At 56.1% G+C, this 21,331-nt stretch overlaps 6 protein-coding genes across 6 annotated transcripts; 5 read left to right on the forward strand and 1 right to left on the reverse strand.

The window, feature by feature from the left end:
- Positions 1-652: 652 nt before the first annotated feature.
- On the forward strand, positions 653-2,575 carry VTJ04DRAFT_10777 (uncharacterized protein; the record flags this gene model as incomplete). Its single annotated transcript, XM_069358552.1, has 2 exons — positions 653-1,358; positions 1,422-2,575. The coding sequence occupies 2 exons, from the start codon at positions 653-655 to the stop codon at positions 2,573-2,575; spliced, it is 1,860 nt and encodes a 619-aa protein (XP_069214105.1).
- A 2,418-nt stretch (positions 2,576-4,993) lies between these two features.
- On the forward strand, positions 4,994-6,170 carry VTJ04DRAFT_10778 (uncharacterized protein; the record flags this gene model as incomplete). The annotated part of the gene is made up of 2 exons (XM_069358553.1): positions 4,994-5,784; positions 5,861-6,170. The coding sequence occupies 2 exons, from the start codon at positions 4,994-4,996 to the stop codon at positions 6,168-6,170; spliced, it is 1,101 nt and encodes a 366-aa protein (XP_069214106.1).
- Positions 6,171-7,324: 1,154 nt separating this feature from the next.
- VTJ04DRAFT_10779 (uncharacterized protein) lies at positions 7,325-8,001 on the reverse strand (the record flags this gene model as incomplete). The annotated part of the gene is made up of 2 exons (XM_069358554.1): positions 7,325-7,910; positions 7,967-8,001. The coding sequence occupies 2 exons, from the start codon at positions 7,999-8,001 to the stop codon at positions 7,325-7,327; spliced, it is 621 nt and encodes a 206-aa protein (XP_069214107.1).
- A 97-nt stretch (positions 8,002-8,098) lies between these two features.
- Positions 8,099-8,759, forward strand: VTJ04DRAFT_10780 (uncharacterized protein; the record flags this gene model as incomplete). Its single annotated transcript, XM_069358556.1, has 2 exons — positions 8,099-8,289; positions 8,378-8,759. The coding sequence occupies 2 exons, from the start codon at positions 8,099-8,101 to the stop codon at positions 8,757-8,759; spliced, it is 573 nt and encodes a 190-aa protein (XP_069214108.1).
- Positions 8,760-13,375: 4,616 nt separating this feature from the next.
- Positions 13,376-13,689, forward strand: VTJ04DRAFT_10781 (uncharacterized protein; the record flags this gene model as incomplete). Its single annotated transcript, XM_069358557.1, has 2 exons — positions 13,376-13,445; positions 13,529-13,689. The coding sequence occupies 2 exons, from the start codon at positions 13,376-13,378 to the stop codon at positions 13,687-13,689; spliced, it is 231 nt and encodes a 76-aa protein (XP_069214109.1).
- Positions 13,690-15,909: 2,220 nt separating this feature from the next.
- VTJ04DRAFT_10782 (uncharacterized protein) lies at positions 15,910-20,927 on the forward strand (the record flags this gene model as incomplete). Its single annotated transcript, XM_069358558.1, has 2 exons — positions 15,910-19,161; positions 19,227-20,927. The coding sequence occupies 2 exons, from the start codon at positions 15,910-15,912 to the stop codon at positions 20,925-20,927; spliced, it is 4,953 nt and encodes a 1,650-aa protein (XP_069214110.1).
- Positions 20,928-21,331: the final 404 nt, after the last annotated feature.

Below are 21,331 nucleotides of genomic sequence, written 5' to 3' on the forward strand. Positions count from 1 at the left end.
ACGACGGTTTGGGCGTTGAATGTTTCATGCACCGCGGGATGGCCACACTTACAACCTGAAACGCGGAGCTTGAGCTTGGGCTTTGGCTGGAGTGACAAACTCACCTAGAGAAAGTGATGACCGATTTCCTCGCCGGGCTCACTCAGGCCCTCCTACCCTTGGCTGTTTCGTTGAAACAGAGATCTCCGATGCCCTTTATCGTCCAAATGATCTTCATCCATGTACCGGTAATTTGACCGTCTGGTTGTTTACCTCATTTTTTCTGTTTGCATCTCGAGTCCCACGGCCTCCATCGACCGAGTTTCACAGCTTAATTTGTTTCATCTCCGTTTGGTTCACCGCACACATCGACTTTAGACGATCTGACCAGGCTGCCTTTTCTCAACCATCCCACGAACTGTCGCGCCTCTTTTCATTTCCTTCGACACATTCGAATCCCGATCAAAGTCAACAACATCCAAATCATCCTTGATCAACCTCAGGTCGTCTCCCGGCCGAGATTCGTACTCGACCTCGTTCGCCACCACTCATCTCAACCAACTACAACCTGAAACCCAATGCGATACTAGACAAACCACAACCACGCTTCCCGTGGTACACACACCCAAATCCAACTTTCACTCTTCTTCCCCCCCTCGATCATGCACCCAAGATGCCGCCCATCCGCCGAATCACTCGCATCCTGCTCCCCGCCATTCTCCTCACACTGACCCTCTACAACCTCTCCGGGCCGCACACCCTCAACCCACTGCCCGCCTCATGGACCACCGCTACTGCGTCGTTTCTGTTCGACAGACATCCCATCGACCAGCTCATCCGCGAGGCCGACGCCGAATTCGCAGCCAAACTGGCCAAACAGACCACCACCCTCGCCAAGGCGGCCGCGGCGTATCGCAAACGGCGCGGCCGACATCCCCCTCCCGGGTTCGACAAATGGTACGCCTTCGCCGTGGAGCGGGACGTCATCATGGTGGAGGATTTCTGGGATCCCATCTACCACGACTTGGAGCCGTTTTGGGGGGTGGAACCGGCGCTCATACGGCGCAGGGTGAGGGACGTGGATATGAGGATTGAGATCAAGGGCGGCAAGGCAAGCACGGGAAGTGATTGGTTTTGGACCCAGATTTGGCTGGAGATGATCCGGAAGGTGGAGCATATGCTTCCGGATATGGAGATTGCGTTGAATGCGATGGATGAGCCGAGGGTGGTGGTGCCGTGGGAGGAGGTGGAAAAACTGATGAAACAGGCGGGGAAGAGGAGGAAGATGGTGGATGTGAAGCAGGTGGTGGAGGAGTTTGGAGCCTGGCAGGGAGAGGAGAAGGAGATCGCGGCGGAGAAGACGGTTTGGGAGGGGGAGAGTAAGTCTTCATTTCTGGACGGTTGTGGTTTGTTGGATAATAGGACTGACAACTGTCTCACAGAACACTACTGGCTCATCGCGCGCCGTGGTTGTGAGCCCGAAAGCATCGCACGCAGAGGGCTTGTCGTCACAAACTTCAACAAAACACCCACAATTTTCAGCAGCTACGACCTAGGCCACACGCGCAACGGCTACGTCTCTAACTTCACGCTCAGCACCAACTTCTGCTTCCAACCCGACCTGCAAGCCCTGGAAGGCATCTTTGTCGAACCTCTCAGCGTCTCGGCCACCGCCCAGCTCGTCCCCATCTTCGGCGGTTCCAAGCTCTCCGTGAACAACGACATCCTCCTCCCCGCGCCCATGTACTGGAACGAAGAAGCCCGCTTTACGGGCGCCGAAGGGGCCGATATACCCTGGGCGTCCAAGGTCCGCTCCCCGGCCGTCATCTGGCGCGGCGTCGCCACGGGCGGCCGGAACCGCGAGTCCAACTGGCGCTCGTTCCAGCGCCATCGCTTCGTGGCCATGAACAACGCCACGCAACTCGCCCTGGCCGAATCGGGCGAGCAGAGCCCGATGAACTTTGTCCTCCCCGACCCGCAGTACCGTCTCGCAGCCCTTGCGAAACCAGAGGAGCAGCGGACGACGACGACGACGACGACGACGACGACGCAACAACCGGGAGGCGGCGGCCTCAGCCGGTGGCTCTCCTCTACCGTCGACGTGGCCTTCACGGACCTCATGTGCGCCTACCCAGACTTTGGCGTGAACTGCAACTACACGGGCGACTACTTCTCCCCGGCCACGCCGGTGCCCATGGCGGATCAGTTCCGCCATCCCATCCTGCCCGACATCGACGGGAATTCGTTTTCCGGCAGGTACCTCGGGTTTTTGAGATCGACCTCGATGCCGGTGAAGGCCACGCTCTGGCGGGAGTGGCACGACGGGCGGCTGCAGGCGTGGAAGCACTTTGTGCCGATGGACAATCGGTTTGGGGATTGGTACGGGATCCTCGAGTATTTTGCCGGTAACGAAGAGCTCGGGGTGCAGGGCAGGTGGGAGCAGGCGGAGAAGATAGCTATGGAAGGACGCGAGTGGGCGGCGAAGGTGCTGAGGAGGGAGGATATGCTGGTGTATTTGCTCCGGGTGCTGCTTGAGTATGCCAGGGTGGCGGATGAGCGGAGGGAGGTGCTTGGGTGGGTGGGGGATTTGAGGTAGCCGGAAGAGTAGGGTGAGTCAAGGAAGGGTGGAGGAAAGAGAAGGTGGGAGAAGATAGAGGTCATGATGGTTACTTTACGGGATATGCGGTAATAATGGGTGTTATGGAACACGGCGCATCTTGGGATTGTTTTAGACGGGTTCAAGGCCCGGATGGGTTTTTAGAGGTTTACTCGGTCTGGTATGATCTTGGCAGATGAAATTCACATTCACATGGAAGGTATCGAGAACGCTGCAAGAGTGTTGACAAAGAGACGTACTTGTCCGAAACAAAGGCCGGGCCCGCTGCCCGAGTATTTGCTCTGGCTGTCAGCGTGACAGGAGTTCAGAGCAATGCGACCCTCATCCCATCTCGAAAAAGAGGATGGAGACGAAGAAAAGACAACGGAACATCCCGAGACAACCCAGCTCACTGATTGAACCCAACGGCAAGGCAAGACGGACGATGTCGTCAGCGCCGGGAACTGCCGTTAAGCTGGGGACATGCACTGCCAGGCACAAGACCATCCCCGTGACACTGCCAGCGGTCCTGACGGTGGACCCCGGAATCTCTTAGCTAAGACGCCGGTTCCCGTGACCTGGTGGGGCGGCCTCAGATTTGAGGAATTCAGGGACTCACGGATTTTCATTACTACTACTAACAGTGCTAACACCACTACCAGGTATGTTAAATGTTCCTGGTGGAAAACTCGGCGGTGTGAACAAGTGACTGTGCTTTGACAGGCACATGTCCTCCATGGCAAGACACGGAGCCAGCCCGCCAGCCAGCCAGGTGCCGTGAATGCCCGGCGATATCCGCCCCGCTTTCTTGGGCCTCTCTTTCTCCACAATGGCTGTGGAGTCTGCGCCAAGCTTCCAGGTTAGCGCAGCCGCGGGGCGGGACCCGCCACAACGTTCCCGTGTTGCTTGGCGTTGATTGCTTCTCGGATCTTTTATCACTTAACGGCAGGTCGGAGCGCCGGGTCCATGGATGGTGGTTTTTTCCTATGGAATTCTATTGCTGCTGGACACCAGAGAGATTTTTTTTTTCTGTCTGATGGCTGGTTCACACACCATCTGTTCGGAGGAGGGAGGGGTTGTATGAGGGATTTTACTTGGGATTACGTTTGGGTTGATTCATCTCCGGGTATTGGATCCAATGTAATGAAGAGCATAGGGTTTGTGATGTGGTGAGAAAGAGACGGGACATGACGGGATGCCTCATGACACAGCCACGGGATCGGGATCGAGGAGGAGATAAGGAGACGTAACAATCATAAATCATGAGTCAATGCCGGGAGGATGTAGGAATTGGTGAACCAGGTTGGTGTTGAGGGATAAGCTCGAGGCTGTGTTTCTCTTTGTCCTGGTTGCTCACACGTGTTATTCAAGGGCGGTATGTAAGTTGCTTTCTTTTCTATAGAGGAGAGATAAGATAGAGTAGATATGGAGTAGCTCCGCGTGGTATCCAGGCGGTTCCTTGTCAAAAGCAACCCCGGGATACCGCCAGATCTTATCTCTTGTCGACGATCACAACGCTCTCCTCGATCCGCATCTGGGGTTGAGATTATTGACATTGGCATTCTCTTTTCGTATTTAATATCCCCGACGGAGATCTTGTCGACTAAAGGGCGTTTGTTCTTTTGACCATCCTTTTCTCTCCTCGCGCTGAAGATACCCATATCCACATCGACGTCACTCTCCTTGACCCTTGCATCAAGGCCAAGACTATACCTTGACGACACACCGAGAACACACTGTACCTGAGAGAACACAACAACTTCTCCTACATAGTACGTACCGCGCTAGGATTCGATACCTGGTAAGACACGCCTTCCCCGGACATAAGGATCCATTCACCACACCAATTCTGTGCTTCAGAGGCATTGGTTTCCGTGGTTCTCGAGGAGAAAGACGCAAGATGCTACGCCCTGCACAGTGCATCTTAACCCCCTGTCAGCATTCAAGGAGGCTCCGCCTAGCCCCAGAGCGCTCACCGTTTGGCTGCCCTCTTCGGCGCAGTCAGCTCTTGGCATTGGGACGGCGCTGGGACCTGCGCCGGCATTGGCGATCCCAAGTCCGCCGTCCCGCCCCGAGGGGGCTTCCTTGTTTGCTCTGCCCTTGCCCCCGGAGTGCCATGTGCCATGTGCCCCATGGCGGGAGCAGGAGGGGAGGCCGTTCTGGAATGCCACCCGGCCGAGATAAAGACCGGCCGTCGTTATCGCGGAGGGATGGGAATATAAAGTTTGCTGAGGGCCCGCGAGGTGGTGGCTGACTCTGAGGTTCTCTAGATACTATCTACTTAGCTACCCATCCACCTCGATACTTAGCTCCTCTGGAAGAGCAAAGGGGATACCCCTCTCTTGGTCGACAGACGACGCCGATCCTCCATTTCTTTACTTAATCTCTCTCTCTCCCTCTGCTCAGCCTCGTAACCTGATGGCCCCGTCCCGCATCGACGAGTACACCGACGGCGCATCCACGCGCCCCAACCCCATCACCAAGGACATCGTGATTCCCACCCTCCAACCCTCCCCGCCCCGCTACTTCGGCAACATGAACACTTCGCTGGTCGAGTCCAAATTCCTCACCCACCCAGGGGACCTGGGCATCGTCGCGGTCGGCTTCTCAGGCGGCCAGGGCAAGCCCGGCGTCGACGCCGCTCCCGAGGCGCTCATCGAGTCGGGCCTGCTCACCCAGCTCCGCGACGACCTCGGCTACAACCTCCACGGCCACGACGCCGTGCACAGCTACTCGGACCTGGTGCCGGCGCACGACCCGCCGCACCGGGGGATGAAGAACCCGCGCGCCGTGTCGGCCGTGACGCGCCGCATCGCGGAGCAGGTCTACTCGCACGCGCGCGAGGGCAGGCTGGTGCTGACGCTGGGCGGGGACCACTCGATCGCCATCGGCACGATCGCGGGGACCGCGAAAGCGGTCAGGGAGCGGTTCGGCCAGGCGAGGGAGATGGCGGTGATTTGGGTCGACGCGCACGCGGATATCAACACCCCCGAGACGAGCGGGAGCGGGAACGTGCACGGCATGCCGCTGAGCTTTTTGACGGGCCTGGCGAGGGATAGTGATGAGCAGTTCTTTGGGTGGATCGAGCCCGAGCATATGATTAGCGTCAAGAAGCTGGTGTATATTGGGTTGAGGGATGTGGATGCGGGGGAGAAGCGGATTTTGAGGGAGAACGGGATCAAGGCGTTCAGCATGTTTGACATCGACCGGTAGGTTTTCTTCTCTTTTCCCCTTCATTTAGTTCAAACTGAACGAACGGTTCTTGCTAACGTTGCCCTCCTCCAGCTACGGCATCGGCCGCGTCATGGAGCTCGCCCTGGCGCACATCGGGAACGACACGCCCATCCACCTGTCCTTCGACGTCGACGCGCTCGACCCCATGTGGGCGCCCTCGACCGGCACCCCCGTCCGCGGCGGCCTGACCCTCCGGGAGGGCGACTTCATCTGCGAGATGGTCCACCAGACGGGCAGCCTCATCGCCGTCGACCTCGTCGAGGTCAACCCGCGCCTGGGCCCGGCCAGCGATGCGGCGCACGATACCGTGCGGGCGGGGTGCTCGCTTGTGCGGTGCGCTTTGGGGGAGACGCTCTTGTGAGGCGAGATGGGGATGCTGGTTACCTACGAACTCCTAGATTTCTTGCTACTTGGATGGGGCAGTGTTTAAGTCATGGCGCCGGGCGGTGGGATTTGGGATCAGAGCACTGAGGTGGTGGTCATTTTGCATTTTTTTTCCCTTTCATTCGACGGCACAGAATTCTCAGAGTACCCTAGTGATAGACGATACCAACTTGAAGCATGCTTCTTCCGGGAATCTACGTATTCTCTCTCCTGTATTCCATGTGTTTTGTGTGTTTTTGCTGCCCGGCACACACCACATCCCCATCCCTTGATCACCTGTTCTTCGCGCCTCGCGTTCCGAAAGACTTCCAGGTAGGTTGTGCCACACATGATAAGTTGGTAACCAGACCGGGGCGGATAAGAGACCAGCGGCAGCAGCCTTGTCGTGCACCACCGAACCCCGCAGAAGGTGATTGGAAACAGGATGCAGGAACCACAATTGCGTCACCTCGCGTTGGCCGCGACTTGGCTTCCCCAGGTTTGGCGTAGCTGCTGTGTTGTCCGTTCCAAGGTTGTCGGCAGCTGGTTTTATAGATGTGCTGGATGTATGTACACACATGCCTTGACTCTGAACGTGCCCAATCTAAAAGACACGGGCCAGCCAGGTTGGTAGTTGGTAGGGCTGTGTCACGCTACACTTGCTTTCGAGAGCTGGTGATGGCTTTCCTTCCTTGGAAGTGAGGACTGGGCAAGCAATCGGCGATGATAATTGACGGTGTCTCCCCGGGTCAGTCAAAAGTCAGGTTTGCTCTAGTCTGCTCGGATGTTCTCCCTAACCTTCATTTTCGGGGAATGAGCTAGCTATCTTGTTGACTAACCTACTCGCTGTCATTCAGAAATACCAGAGATACTCTCCTTAAACCTGATCACAAGGTCAGGCATCGACCAACATCGCGCCAAGCCCTCGTCGGCGTTAGCTCCCGCGACAGTGGCACAGCCATTGGTGGTGGTGAGGCTGTCGCATGTCCGGCGCATCGCATCGCGGCGTCAACGTCAGCTAGTTCCCCTCACCAGACACACACACCTCTTTCGCTCAAGGGATTGAGTCAAAAAAGAGAAATTTCAAGCCAACTCATTCGCAGTAGCCTCTCTGCGATATATTTTTATTTAACTCTTCCTGGGCTTGAGCTTTCAAGGGTTGGTTGCATTCACCATCCTCCCGGCTGTTTCCCCCGGTTTCTTGCCCAGCCCCCTCCGTTTGTTCTCCATTGTGGGGTCCCTCGCGCAATCCGGCATCACCAACCTCCCCGACTTCGTTGCTCCGGGCTTCCTTGTCCGCCCGCAAACTCCACACATCCGACGTGGCGCACGGCACCGGGCGCACGGGTTTTCTTTGACAGCAACGGTCCTCGACCTTTGACGGGGCGCAAGGCCAGGACGGTCGAGGCGTTTGCTGAGGGGAAAGAAGTTCGAGGCGCATCGCGACGCGCCGAACGACGGAGGATTTTGCTTGGGCTGGAACAAACCCATTGTTTGGGTTTTTGGATCCACCAGCGCCGGCCGGGCCACAGAACGGACGACGTTTTGCTTTTGTTTTCGGACTCGATAAACGACCGAACTTCCGGGACGGGCGACAGTAATCCTCCGGTCGAAAACCACCGCCACTAGAAACATCGCAGTCCTTTCTGACCGCGCGGAAACACCCAACCCTGACCGAACTCCTTCCGGAGCCATCACCGATCGTTCGCCGTCCTTCCCCTCTCGATCCCGACTCCTCCTGCTCCGGCTCCGAATCCGACGTGAAAGAAAACCTTCGACTCCCTGGGCTTGAACCTCCGACCGCAGTGCGAGGCGCTCACAACCACCATCGCATTTTAACTTCCCCGCCGAACCAACCTTCACGGCGTCCTCCTCCTCTATCACCACCACCGCAACCGCCGCTAGCCCTTCCTGCCATCCGCCGCAATGGCCTCCACGGTCGGAAGCGGCTCGCTCGTCTACGAGCGCCGCGTCATCGAGCGCGTGCACAAATACCACTGGCCCGCCGTCCAGCTCAACTTTTGGATGCTCACCATGCTGGTCGCCTCGTGCCTCATCATTGGCGTGTTTGCCACCATGATTGAGTTCAACAATGCGGTTTTGTTGCCTATTCCTTGGTTCGTTCCCTCCCTCCCCTTCTCGTTCGAATCTCTCAAATATATATATCTATCCTCGCAAATCTGCTAACTTGGGTTGTGTTGACAGGTATTTCCCCTACTACATCACCGTCGCCTGCCTTTGCGTGGTCTACATCCTGCTTTTGCTCTGGCTCATCTTCAACCGGCGCCTACTGCCATCCATCGTCATGATCGGCGCCTTCATCCTGCTCGTCCTCTGGTCGGTCGGGCTGATTGTCATCTCGCTGCAGCTCTGGGGGCCCTCGGGCAGTGTCAGCTCGGATTGCAACCTGCAGGTCTTTGGCGCCACCCCGCGGCCCAAGGGCCAGAACTTGCAGACCCTGGCCTGGCTGGAGCAGAAGTCGCTGTGCCAGAGCTGGCAGGCCGCGTTTGCGTTTGGGTTGATCGGGGCGATATTTTTGTTGTGGATTATGGTGATGAGTTATCAGGTGTTTATTGATGATACGTGAGGAACTATGATGGGGGTGGGGATCGGTTAGTTTTGAGAGGGGCTTAGTTTGGCGGTGTTGTTTTTCTTGTTTTATCATGACATGTTTTGTTGGGTTATGGTATTTACTTAAGTGATGATTGTTTGTGTATGATGTTTTCGATTCTTGTGGGTTGGAATTTGGAATGTTTGAGCTTTGGGGTGGGAGGCCGTGTGTTTCGTTCAGTTCGGTTGCATGTGGTAGACGGAGTTGGGTTGGAGTTCGGGGGCTGGGATATGATGGAAAAGATGTTTCTTTTTTGATGATACGAGAATGATTATAACCTCTGATTAAGAATGGCAAATGTTGTCAGCAGCATCAATATGTAAGCGGGAAGTTTGCGAAGAGTTCGGGCGTGAGCGGTGGGATGTGCGTCGACCTGACTCCTCGACAAACGCAGGTAATAATATCCCGTTGAATATGTCATTGAATATGTCACCGAGTTGTTTGTCTCCAATTTTCCTGTTTCCCCTTCGTTTCTCTCCAGTTGCTGACCAATTCTGGCCCTGTTCCGTGTCCTGGGGGTCAAGGTGTGCGGAGTCACACGGAGGCCGGCACTCCGGGGTGGGGCCGGTGAAGTGGGGCCTGTCCGACCGGAGGCCCGGTGGTTGACCGACTCAGGCACCCAACGGGCGGCTGTTGTGGAAATGAAGAGAGACGTTTTCTGTTTGAAACGTGTGATTTTCAACATGCAGTGAGGCACAGAATCTGTCACCGTTAAGGCTGAGTGCCCTGTGCTGTCGCCCTGTGGCTTTTCGTTTGGCAATAGTGACAAGTTGTGTTGTTCCCTTATCTTCGGAGACACGAACTACCTACTATTAAAGACTGCCCAAGCCCAGTCCGAGAGTCCAATGTAACTAGCCCATATTTTACGACATGAAACTCCCTTCAAGGGCCCTACGTGAAGCCAGGGCCTTTGCTCAAAGCATTGATGAGGCCATGATGAGCAGGTTCACACTCCGTTGCATGGCATGTTTTGCTGGACTTGCCGGGTAAGAAGACTTATTCCCCTGTATCTGGCCTGACCGTCCCCAAACAGATGCATCCCGCCACTGAGACTATCACGACGATCAAGATCTCCACATGTGCTCATGCCGGATGTGATTAGAGACCCGGCTGCCGTCTGATCCTTCCGGCACCCCAACCCGAAGATGATCAGGACATTAAGCGTTGCCAAACGGGCACGGCGACCCAGGCCAAGTAGCGGCTTGGGCAATAACCCCAGGAAACTTGCTTAGGGCCGGGAATATAAGAAGGGCGTCCAATCCGGTTGATATCTATTTTCTTTTTGCAAGAGCGTCAAGTGATGCGGATGCGTTTTCAAGGAGTGTGGATAACTGGAACCGAACCGGCTCCGTGAAGTTCCAACAGGTACGATTGTAGGATGGGTTGAAGGATGGGTTTAATACCAGATCTTTTTCATGCGGCAACCTTATGAAGAGTTAAACAAACATTGGTATGGACAAAGCTGTACTTTCAAATCCTTCACGTTGGCCATTGGCCGGCAAGAACTTGGGCAGTTGAGTCATCAGGCATATCCAGAAGTTCGATGGTGAAACCTTCACAACTCAACTATCTATGACATTCTTTGTGTCACGAACTATTGGGATTTGTTGCTGCTGTTAAAGGCACGAGGGGTGGTCCACATGTCGTAGAAGGGGCATGGATCTCTCAGAAAGGATGTAAAAGAGTACCAGATACCGAATACAACGACGCTTTTGAACAGAGTCTCTCCTTCAGACTTCCCACCGGTGGCTTATTTGCGTGCTTCTCCAATCAAGGTATCAATCTGAAGAACCTTTGGATTTTTCCTCAGCAGAACACGATGCCATTTTCTTGCAGGTGTCAAATATTTGGAGGAGGCGGACGTTGTAGACGCCCCGGCCTTTGCAGGCGGGATAGCCAGAATCATGGAGACTGGTGTTCGGCGTGCACGGTAAGTTCTCCTTGAATCACTACTTCATGCTAGCACAACTGAGGAATGAGTCTGTAGGCTGATTTGAGTTTCCCATCATGCCCGGTGACTCTGGCAGGGGACATGCGATCGGTATCTTCCGCCTCTCATATACCCGATAACTTCTCAGCCGAGAACACATCGCTGCCGATGTTATTATAGCAAGAGGTCCTGCAAGGCAAACCGTTATGAAAACCGATGTGAGGAGTTCACCCTCCACGAGTGGGTTCAGTATTGCTACCAGTGCAGGGTAAGAACAACATTCTCTAAAATATCTCTTCCCTCTCCAAAGTTAGTTGAGGTTTATCCAGTCCATGTCTGACATTTTTCCCTAGATCGCGAAATGTCATGTGACATGATCGTATAGCGATTTGGGATGAGAGTTGTAACTAATTATTAGCCTTGCGGTGACTTTCTCTAACTGAAGCTTGATGGGCGATGTGGTGTGTTTATGAGATGGATGGCGGCTATGATATTATTGAGTGGTGGTCATGACTTGGAAGCAACCAGATAGGGAACGAACTTGTTTCCTCCTGGCCTGCTGGTGGTGCTGAGACACATGTTGACACAGTGTTTCCACATTGTGTCATCTATGGGCACATTACTCTTTTTATACTGACTCCATGTTCGATGCTTTCGACTTCGTTTTGTCGGTTGGACTTGAGATGTCATAGAGGCGGTGTTGTCCTGAGGTTGAGGTTTGTGTGAAGTTCACTGAAACACTTAAGGCCATCGTGGCAATACGTGGTTTCTTGTACTACGCTTTAGCCAGCGTACCTAGCTGCAGAGTCCATTGCCATAGAAGACATCAATCCTCTTAATACGGTCCTAGTGGCTGAAGTCGACATCCATGATGATGCTAACTACCAGGTACTTGGATATGAAGTCCTATCACAGTATGACATACTAGACAGGGAGTGCCTCAGTTCACGGGCTGCAACCAGTTTAACTTGGTTTACGTCTGTACAGCCATGCTCCCAGCGAGTCGCCTGAACAGAGGAAACAGTTAACGCCAACGGCCGTCCACATTTCCTACTTCTCAGGCCCTGGCGGGCATATTGGAATCGGCCATCTTTAATCGTGAACACTTGTGGAGAGACCATCGCTCCTCCGTCTTTCCCTTTTACCGTCCCAGCCATTTTGCCCTTCACCGTTTCGAAGAAACTTGGAATTTTTCAAGCGCAGCCTCGCCACGCAGAAATTTCTTTCCTCGCTCAATGTATCAATTGTGTTCTTCCCGTCCTAGTCCCGCGCAGGTTTTCTGTGGCGCTGATGGTCAAACAGACCACCTAGCCGAGACCGATCCCCAGCCTGCTGCGCCGTTGGGCGTTCTGGTGTCCTAGTCTGCAGCCAGAAAACTAGCTGGGAACATCATAGCGCAAGGCAGAGAGCAGTGGAGAGGCTTCTCCCGCTGCGATTCCCTGTCTTTTTTTCCAACCGTTTTTCCACAACGTTTAGCGTAAAGTGCGGGGGCGAGCAAGGGGCGAGATCTAGGAGGTTAACGCTAACTTATGTAAAACCTGTCAAACGCAAGTGACCCGATCGCACGGATGATCGTCGGGGCGCAACAATTCAACCAGGAATGCCGACTGTTAACTCCGTCCCGTTGGCACGGACCAGAGCTAACCAACAACGGGCGGTCTCCATCCGGCGGAACCAACACAACCCCGGAACACGCCCTCGCTTGAGTTTGACGACAATGTGATAGCGGCGGCACCGCGGCGTCGCGGCCTCGCGGCTGCAGGATCTGTTGTGTCAGAGACTTCCATTTGACAGTCCAGGATTGGGGGATCGGTTGGCTGCTACACTAGATCTCAAGCCGTTGTGCCTGCGCGCACGGTCCCTCTGACGGGCTTCAGCCCAGGTTCTTCAGGCACATCATGCAGACGCTTGGCTCGATCTAGAAGTCAGCGCGGCCACCCTCCCGCGTGGTGATGCTCGTTACCAGGTCATGACGTTGGAAAGCCTCGCTTACTGCCCAGAGATGGAAACTCCTCCGCTGTCAAACAAAATGTATGTACGGAGTAGAAGATGTCAACATCCCGGCTGTGCGGACGCGCACCATCATCTGCCGGCTTGCTCTCTTACACGGGGCACCCCGGAGAGCACCGCAGCACCCTCCAGTGTATAACTATTCCTCCCCGTTGTCCCTTACCCTCCAGCTCCATCATTCTTGAGGTGGATGTTACGAGCCATGTCCGATTGAAGCGGTTTTCAGCGCCTATTGTCTCTTGAAGTGGCATGGACTTTCTAGGGACCCAATACTATCATGTTCAAGTAGCGGACTTATTGAACAGCGTCACTGTACGAGCGACTCTTCGACAGGAATCCGGTGTTTACACACTGCCATTTCCAGATCCTAAAGACCCAGACGCTTCCCCAGAAGACAACCGACCATGTTGAGCTGGCGCTGCTGTCGATGTGTACTGGATGGAAGGTGCTTGATACCGCACCTATGCCACCGGAACGCCCAGCTGTCCCAGGGGAATTACTACTGTGGAATGTGTCAAGGAACGTGCAACAGATCGTTTGAGGACTCTTTCATCTGTCCTCGGTACGACTCGGTGAGGCTGCCAAACACCCACATCCGGCCTAAATACACACAAATGTATTACCCATGCAGATGTCTTTATGACAGCCGGGGATGTCGTGCGCCGCAGCGTTGCAATCGATTTATTGGATCTTGGGCTCACACGTACTGTTGGAGCTGCAGGGTAAGTACCAGATATCCTCCCTAATGGCTTCTAAAAGAGCCCCTCACCCAATATAAACCCAGATTAACCGTCGCCTCTTGCAGACGCACTGGTGTGGTCGCTAGTTTATCTCGGGCTTGAAGATATCAGCGTTCAGCTAAGATGGGGGAGCGCCATGTATTTGAGGGGTATCAACAAAGCGCTGAGCCAACTACAACCTTGCGATGACTTTGGGGGGTGTCTGGAGCCCTTATCATCATGTTAACTACCTCAGTACTTTAAGCACTTCCTGGTTTGTTAATCGGTGAATTGAGTTCGGTAGATTAAAGCCATCGACAATTTTCGTCTTGCTTGAGATCATTTCACGTGCCCTGGCGTTTGCGTTGAAATCCTCATCAGGCATAACACCCTGGCCGGAGGCCATCCATATGAACATACCTGACCTTACGCTCCTGTAAAGGAAAAGTGCTGACTTCTAGCAAATACATGTGATGCCTCATCTCCTGTTCAAAGACCGCAGTTCAGTATGACCCTGAGTAAACAATAAGTCTTGGTGCAAACCTAAGGACCAGACGAAGAACCAAGAACCCAAGCATCAGACTAAGAGTCATAGAACCTAGCCTTGAGCCCAGAGCTGCTCAGGTTCCTTAGGGAGTATGCTAAAGATACGTGTCGAACCTTGCCTCTCCTTACTACTCGACATCGCAGGAACCACACAAAGGTGCAAAACAAGTCTCGAACAACCAACGAATTCCTTCTTACACCAAGCATGCTCCTCGACACGGAATCGTAGCTTTGTCGACACAATGTCTTCTCCGCTGGACAACGATTCGCTTCAAGCAGAGGTCGACCGCCTCTTCCAGGGGGGTGTTGCTCGTCAATGTCTCTGCTCTCTCCTAGGATTCCAATCGACCTGTTCGCAGTTCAACAAGAACGGTGGTATCCCATGCCAGATGCCTGCGATGGCCCAGACGATTCGTCCAGGTACTGAAGGTCTTTATTGTGCCTTTTGCGTAAGTTGGCCCTTCACCACACATACATCGCTGTGAATAGTATGGCCTCCTAACCCGGTCCCTTGATGATTGTATGGCAACAGGCAGTCAACTGTTTCGGTGCTGCAGACAACACTAATGGCGGCAACTGCGGGGCCATCAAACGTCCGAGTAGATTCCCGCGCGCCCGGTGTGGGTGCCGGGGGCCATCTTCCAATCCACAATGCCTCTTCCCGCTGACTTGTGGGATTCGAGAGAGTGTCATCATCGATGGCGAGTATTGTGGCGTCTGTGTAGGTGTTGGATGTGAAGCTTTGGGAGTGCAAGTGATCGGGAACTAACACATCACTCAGGCTGGATTTTGCAATCAAAACAAGGAACCGTCGGCCGTCTTCGCCAACCACAGCTCCGAACGACAGCCAGAGCTTTCCCGGCCTCCCATCATCCATTTCCGGAACTGCAAGTGCGTTGGCTCGATTCTGTGTCGAGCTCCACGCAATGAGGGCAGCATCTCGACTTCCTGTGAGCTTGTGAGCTTGGATGTCGAGTCTGAGCTTTGCCCTACGTGCCTCCAGCGTGAGCATTGCCAATGTGTTGGCGTGGTGGCCGGAGGATGAAGGCGTTGGCTGACATTCCTTGCAGATGGTTGCCAGCCGTAGATTCCACTGCCAAGGGAATCTGAACAGAGTGACCACCGAGGTCGAGAAACGGACGATCAGGGCACATGAAGACCGGAAGCGCATTCAGCAGGGGGATAACGATGAGATTCTCATAATGGAGAGCGATCTACGGTGGATGTATTCTCGTATCCATGGGTTGCGGGGCTGGGGGGTTTCTGAACCCCTGAGTGGGAGTAAACAAACAACTGAAGGCATGGCAACAGGCTGTGCGGGATTTGCTATATTTCTGGGAATAATATGGTACAAACAAGAGCAGCAGCAATGGAAGACTCGTGCAACTGACACTTGACCTGGTCGAGATAGAGTCGAGGTCGGGGGATTTGCGTCACTTCATTGTCGTCGCCGAGTACCTGGGCATGATCGACAACAAACCCAATCCGGAAAGTCTTGGCAGGGAGATGGGTGGGGTTAGGTGGGGCCGGAAGCACGGGACCCACATCGACTCCCGGGACCCACCGGACTGGGCTGGACGGGAGGCGGGAAAACGAAACGTGCATCCTCGCATTCAACGCGCCGCATGATCCACTCCGAACATCCACCACCACAGCCACCACCACCACCCACCACAGCGTCGGCTTGCTCCCGCTATCGCGAGGCTTGCGATTTGTGTTCTACCGCCTAGACGGACAGCGGAGGAGACCAGCATTGGTATTTGTACTGCACTGCGCATGCGCGACCACGTTCGCAACACCAACGCCCTTTGTTCGTTGCACCGTCACAACCCGACGCCGAAAATAAACAAGACACCCACCGGAAACCAGACTCCCGAGACCGCTCCTGAGCTTCCCACGATACACCGAAACAACCCGCGACATGGCTGACGACCATGATGGGGGCCAAAACCCCCCATCTCGCCCTTCTACCTCCCATATATTCCATCCCGACTCGAACCTCGACTCCTCACCCGCGAAGCCCTCTGCCGATGCCTTCCTCCCCGAGAACATCCCGTCTCTGCGCCCTCCCAATCTGCCCGCCCCCGAGAGCAGCTACCTTGAGAGCCCTAGCATGAACCCGCGTCACTCGGATTCCCAAGCGGAGATCATCGTCCGCGAGCACCTCCAGGACATCGAGTCGAGCTTCAACGCTCCAATATCGCCCCTCCCCACCCTCAATAGCGGCGTCGATGACACCTTTGTCTTCGACTCTCCTTCAAAGAAGCCAGTTCAGCGGTCAGCGCCCCAGCCCCCACCAGTCGATGACTCCGCCGACGCGTCGCAGCTTTTGCCAACACGAAGCCCGACCCGCGCGAGCGCACGAGATGCCCGGGAGTCTAGTCTCCTGTCGCCCCCTCAAAGCCAGCCCACCGAGGATTCTGGGAATGTGACAGCGTCGCTCGAGGCCTTTTCGTCATCTCCAGCCGCCGCCGCCGCTGTTGCGAGGTCCGTCTCCCGCTCCGTGTCGCAGGCGCCTTCAGTTCGCGTCAGTGTGCGGGAAGACCGGCATACGCCGGAGCCACCGCCAGATGACTCGTTGCTTCATGAAAACCATAACGACCGTCAGGACCACACACAGCAGTCGGTGGAGCCCCCGGCTGATGCGGGACATACCCCCGGGCACGCTCTTAAGTCGGCGAACCGGCAAAAATATCTGCGCAGTCGCATGGGTAGCCAGCACTCCTCCATCTCATCAGTCAACACGGATTCCGGTAGCGATGCAACCGTCGGAGGCGCCGCCGACTACGCCCTCCAGTCCGGCGGCTCTGCACCCGCCACCAGCATGCCGCGCACTCTCAACAACAAACATCTGCCTAGGTCCATTAGCATGGGGAGCATGGCCAGCGGTATTGATGATCACGAGGCTTCCTCTCCGGCTTTCGGCCATCTTGAAACCCTCGACGAGGTGGATTCCAGTCTCTCTCCACAACCTGAACCTCGCAAACAACCGACCCGCAACCTGCTGGAAACTCCGAGGCCCGCCAAATCCGCCGCGCTCGCACCCCCTACCGACACTGTCATCGCCCGTCACGTTAGAGATGTGCAAGTCCCAGAGTCACTCGCCAAGGAGTATAAGACGCGTAGCGGGCTAGTGACTCCCGGGCGGCCTGGCACGTCATCGGACGCGCTCGGGTTTAGCATGTCAACTGCCAGCCGTCACGGGCGAAGCCTCACCCTCAAGGAGCAAAGTAGCACCATCGAGCGGCTCAGCAAGGAGAACTTCGACCTCAAGCTCAAGGTCATGTTCCTCAGCGACCGCCTCGACAAGCTCTCGGAGGAGGGTATTAAGGAGATGATCTCGGAGAATGTCGAGCTCAAAACCGGCCTGGCTGTTTTGCAGCGGGACAATAAAGTCTTGCGCCGCCGGGTGAAGGAGTTGGAAAAGCAGCTGAAGGACGAACAGGAAGAACGACCCGGCACTGCTAAGAGCGGACACTCAGATGAGGAGCCGAGTACGTACGATGCCGAGGCTCGGGAGGAGGAGCTTATTTACCTGCGCGAGCAGCTCGAGGCGTACATGATCGAAATCGAGCGCTTGCGGAATGAAAATATGGCCGAGAAGGCCGAGAAGCGGCACATGGCTGAGGTTTTGCGGACGCTTGGCGAGCGGACGACAGGCGCGGATCTGGAGCGGCAGGAGGAGGCCGACGTGTGGAAGGATCTGTTTGAGCAGGAAACGGCGCGCCGCGAACAGAGCGACGAGGACAACCGCCGTTTGCGGGACGAAGTCTTCCGTCTGAAGCAAGAGCTCGCCGCCGCGCAACAAGCCGGCGCTCTGCATCACACGACCAATATCTACAACATTACTCGGAAAGGCCGCGAGCACACCCTCTCTCCGCGCGCCGGGACGTCGGTGTCGGGCGACCTGGACCCCAACGGTGCCATGAGCGCGACCAGCACCTTGGTCGAGGAACTGCGGCGCGAGAGCGAGCAGTTGCGGCATGAAAACGCCGAGCTGCGTCGCGAGGTTGGCGCCCAGACGTCTATGCTCACCTCGCGCAACCGCGAAAAGGAGCGTCTCTACCAGGAGATCGAAGACCTCAAGATGGCCCAGCGTCGCGGCGGGCCCGCGCCGTCCACGATCGACAGCGTCCTTGAGCGCTCTGCCTCGCGCGCCGGCATCCACGAGCGGTCAGCATCACGCGCCAGCCGCACTGCGACGTCGGTTGTGGATGAACACGAAGTGGAGGAGCTCGAGAACCGGCTTGCTGAGCTGCGGGATAAGAACAACCAGCTCAAATTGGAGAAGCAGGATCTGCAGCGCGAGCTGGATGCGTGCATGGAGGATTTCGAAGCGGCTGTCGCTGCGCGGAAACAGGCGGACGAGCTCGTTGCGACGCTGCAGGAGGATTTGGACGCCGCGATGAACGATCTGATGGCTCTCCAGGCTGAAAGGGACGAAGCGCTCCAGGAGCACGCGAACCTCGAGGCCGAGTTTGAGGCCCTGCGCAAGGAGGCTCAGGAGGAGATTGATGCTCTTGAGGGCGAGGCAGATCAGCGCACAGCCGAGATCGAGAGGTTACAGCTCGATCTCAACGACCGCACCGAGAACTTCGATGCCCTCCAGGCCGAGATGCGCAAGATGAGCGAGGCGCTTGTCAGGTTGGAGGACGAGCAGGAGGCGAAGCTGCGCCGGATCCAGGATTTGGAGCGGGAGCTGGCGGACGCGAACAAGGACCTGGAAGTCCTCGAGGCCAAGCTGCTCGAGGCCAACGACAAGGCCAACAGGTTGCAGGTGCAGCAGGAGTCGAGCCAGAACGAGATTGCCTTCTTGCGCGAGGAGCAGGAGAGCGACAAGATGCGCATCGGCGACCTCGAAGCTGCGTTGGCGAACGCGGAACAGTCGATCCGTGACGAGAGGGAGCGCGCTCGCGAGCTGGAGCAGAGGCTGGCTAGCGAACGCCGCCAGAGGGAGATGGTGGCGAACAAGGAGAAGGAGGAGGTGCAGCAGCTTATTAACGAGCTCAACAAGGAGGCCTCGGCTGCTAAGGATGAGGCTCGTCGGTTGCGTAAGAGCCTGACAAGCCGGGAGGTTGAGGCGACGGAGTGGAAGGAGAGGTTGCTGGAGCTGGAGAACAACTTGCGCGAGGCTTTGGGTGACCTGAACGGCACAAGGTCAAGCTTCCTTAAGGTGTGCACCACTTGCCCTCTATGTGTTTCCTGTCGTTTCCGTCTGTTCTAACACGTCGATTCCAGTCTATCGCCAAGCTCCAGGGCGATCTCGAAACCACGATGCGCGACCTGGATAAGACCAAGTCGTCCCTTGCCGAGAAGGATCGCATCATCAAGCAGCGCGACGCCCTCCTGGAGACGCAGGCTCTTGAACTGCGCAAGCTCAATGAAATGCTCGACAAGGAACGCCAGGGTCACCGCAACACCAAGCACCAATTCGAAACATTCCAGAAAACACACCAGCACGTCTCGCGTACCGTCAGCTCACAAGATCAGCGCATCATGGAGCTCGAACAGGCCAAGGCCCAGGATAAGAAGCGGATTGCGCAGCTCGAGACCCAGTTTAAGGAACAGCTCGCGGAGCGCAACAACCTGCTGCTTACCTTGTGGACTCGTCTGTCCGCTCTCTGCGGAACGGACTGGGCCCATGACAACAGCCTCATCAATGGCCGGGCTCTTCCCAGCCTCGAATCTATCTCCACCATGCTTCCTGGTTTCAGCAAGAACCTTCTTGCTGCTGTTAAGACGATCGAGTCCATGATCGGCGGCTTCCAAGGCAAAGTCAAATCCGTCGAGCGCGATCTCTGGCGCGAGTACCAGACCCTCGAGAACTTGCTCGACCAGCGGACCAAGAAGCTCGACCGCCTTGAAGCTATCGTGCGAAACGGAATTGCTACGGGCCAGATTAATCCCAACTCTCAGGCCTTGCTCGACGCGCAAGCACGCCTGGCTCGCCTGGAGGATGCTTACCGCCAGCTCAAGGTTGAGAACCACACCTTGCGTGCAGCTGCTGAAGCTCGACGGGCTGCACAAGCCCAAGCCGCGGCGGCGGCGGCCGCCGCCGCTGCTGCTGAACATAACGGCCTGTCATCCCCGACCGGCGGCAGCCCCTCCCCTCTTGTCCCGACGGGACCGAAGGCCAAGGACCGCAGCGTCAGCGGCAGCAGCGGGATGAGCAAGATCCCGAAATCCAGCAGCAAAAGCGGTCTGAACAGCAGCTCTCGCCACGCCGGGACGACGCCAACTAAGAGTTCGGCGCAGCACTATTTCCAGGACCCGTACACTGGGCATCACTATCCGCACATCGGCAGGCATTCGGGGGCCAGCCTGCCCGGAGCCGGTTCCTCGCACGAGGACGTGGCCCGGGTCGCGCGGTCGATGAGCAGGAGCAGGGGAAGTCCGGCTTCGGCGGGGATGCGGGAGAGGGAGGACCGGAGGGCGGAGAATGGAGACGCGGACGGGGACGACGATACCCTCACTCTGCCTAATCATCACAATGGTGGTGGTGCCAATCCGAGGACATCATCCTCCGCCATCGTTGGCGCCACCGCCGCCACCGGAACCGCCACAAACCCGCCCTCAGCCTCGGTGTCGCCCAAACTCCCACCCCCGCCCAACTCGTCGCAACAATCCCAAGCACAGTCAACATCACCCGCCACCAATCCCGGGCCGCGCGACTCCCAATCCTCGTCGCTCCCCAAATCCGCCTCGACAGGCCTCGTGCTCGGCCTGTCGTCGGGATCGGCAGGGCTGGCCGCGGCGTCCTCGTCGGATAACAAGTGGCTGTTGCGGCTGAAGGATCTGGAGAATAAACTGAAAGCGGAACGCGAGGCCAGGGCGCTGGATCGCGGGGAGGCGTTGAAGCGGATCACGCAGAGCGAGAGCGAGAATGCGATGTTGAGGGAGAATTTGGAGAAGGAGAGGAGGAGGAGGGAGGGGCGGTGATGAGGGTTGATTTTAGGAGTTACTTTTTTTTAGTTGTTGAGTTGGGTGTGTTGATATGGCGATATGGGGAGAAGATGGGAGTTGGTGGTGTGTGTTTGAGGTGACGGAGTTGCTGGCTGGGCGATTTTTTTTTGTTCATGGAGTTTCTTACCGCCTGTTCTGTGTCGAGCGTCATCCTGTTGCGGTGTTTGGGCAGAGGAATGGAACAGGAACAAAGGGGTGGGTGGGAAAACGGTGTGTTTTTCTTGGTTAAGGGTGAAAGTAACGGCGGGATGGGGAAGTGGTTAATGGTTTTAGGTCCATTGATAGGAGTTTCGTATGTATACCTATTGGCGAAATAAATGGAGCATGATGATGCTATGAGGACATATCAACTTTGGTACTATTAACAAGTCCGACTTTAC

Source organism: Mycothermus thermophilus (genome assembly GCF_041956435.1).
Source record: "Mycothermus thermophilus strain CBS 625.91 unplaced genomic scaffold VTJ04scaffold_8, whole genome shotgun sequence".
Taxonomy (NCBI): Eukaryota; Fungi; Ascomycota; class Sordariomycetes; order Sordariales; family Chaetomiaceae; genus Mycothermus; species Mycothermus thermophilus.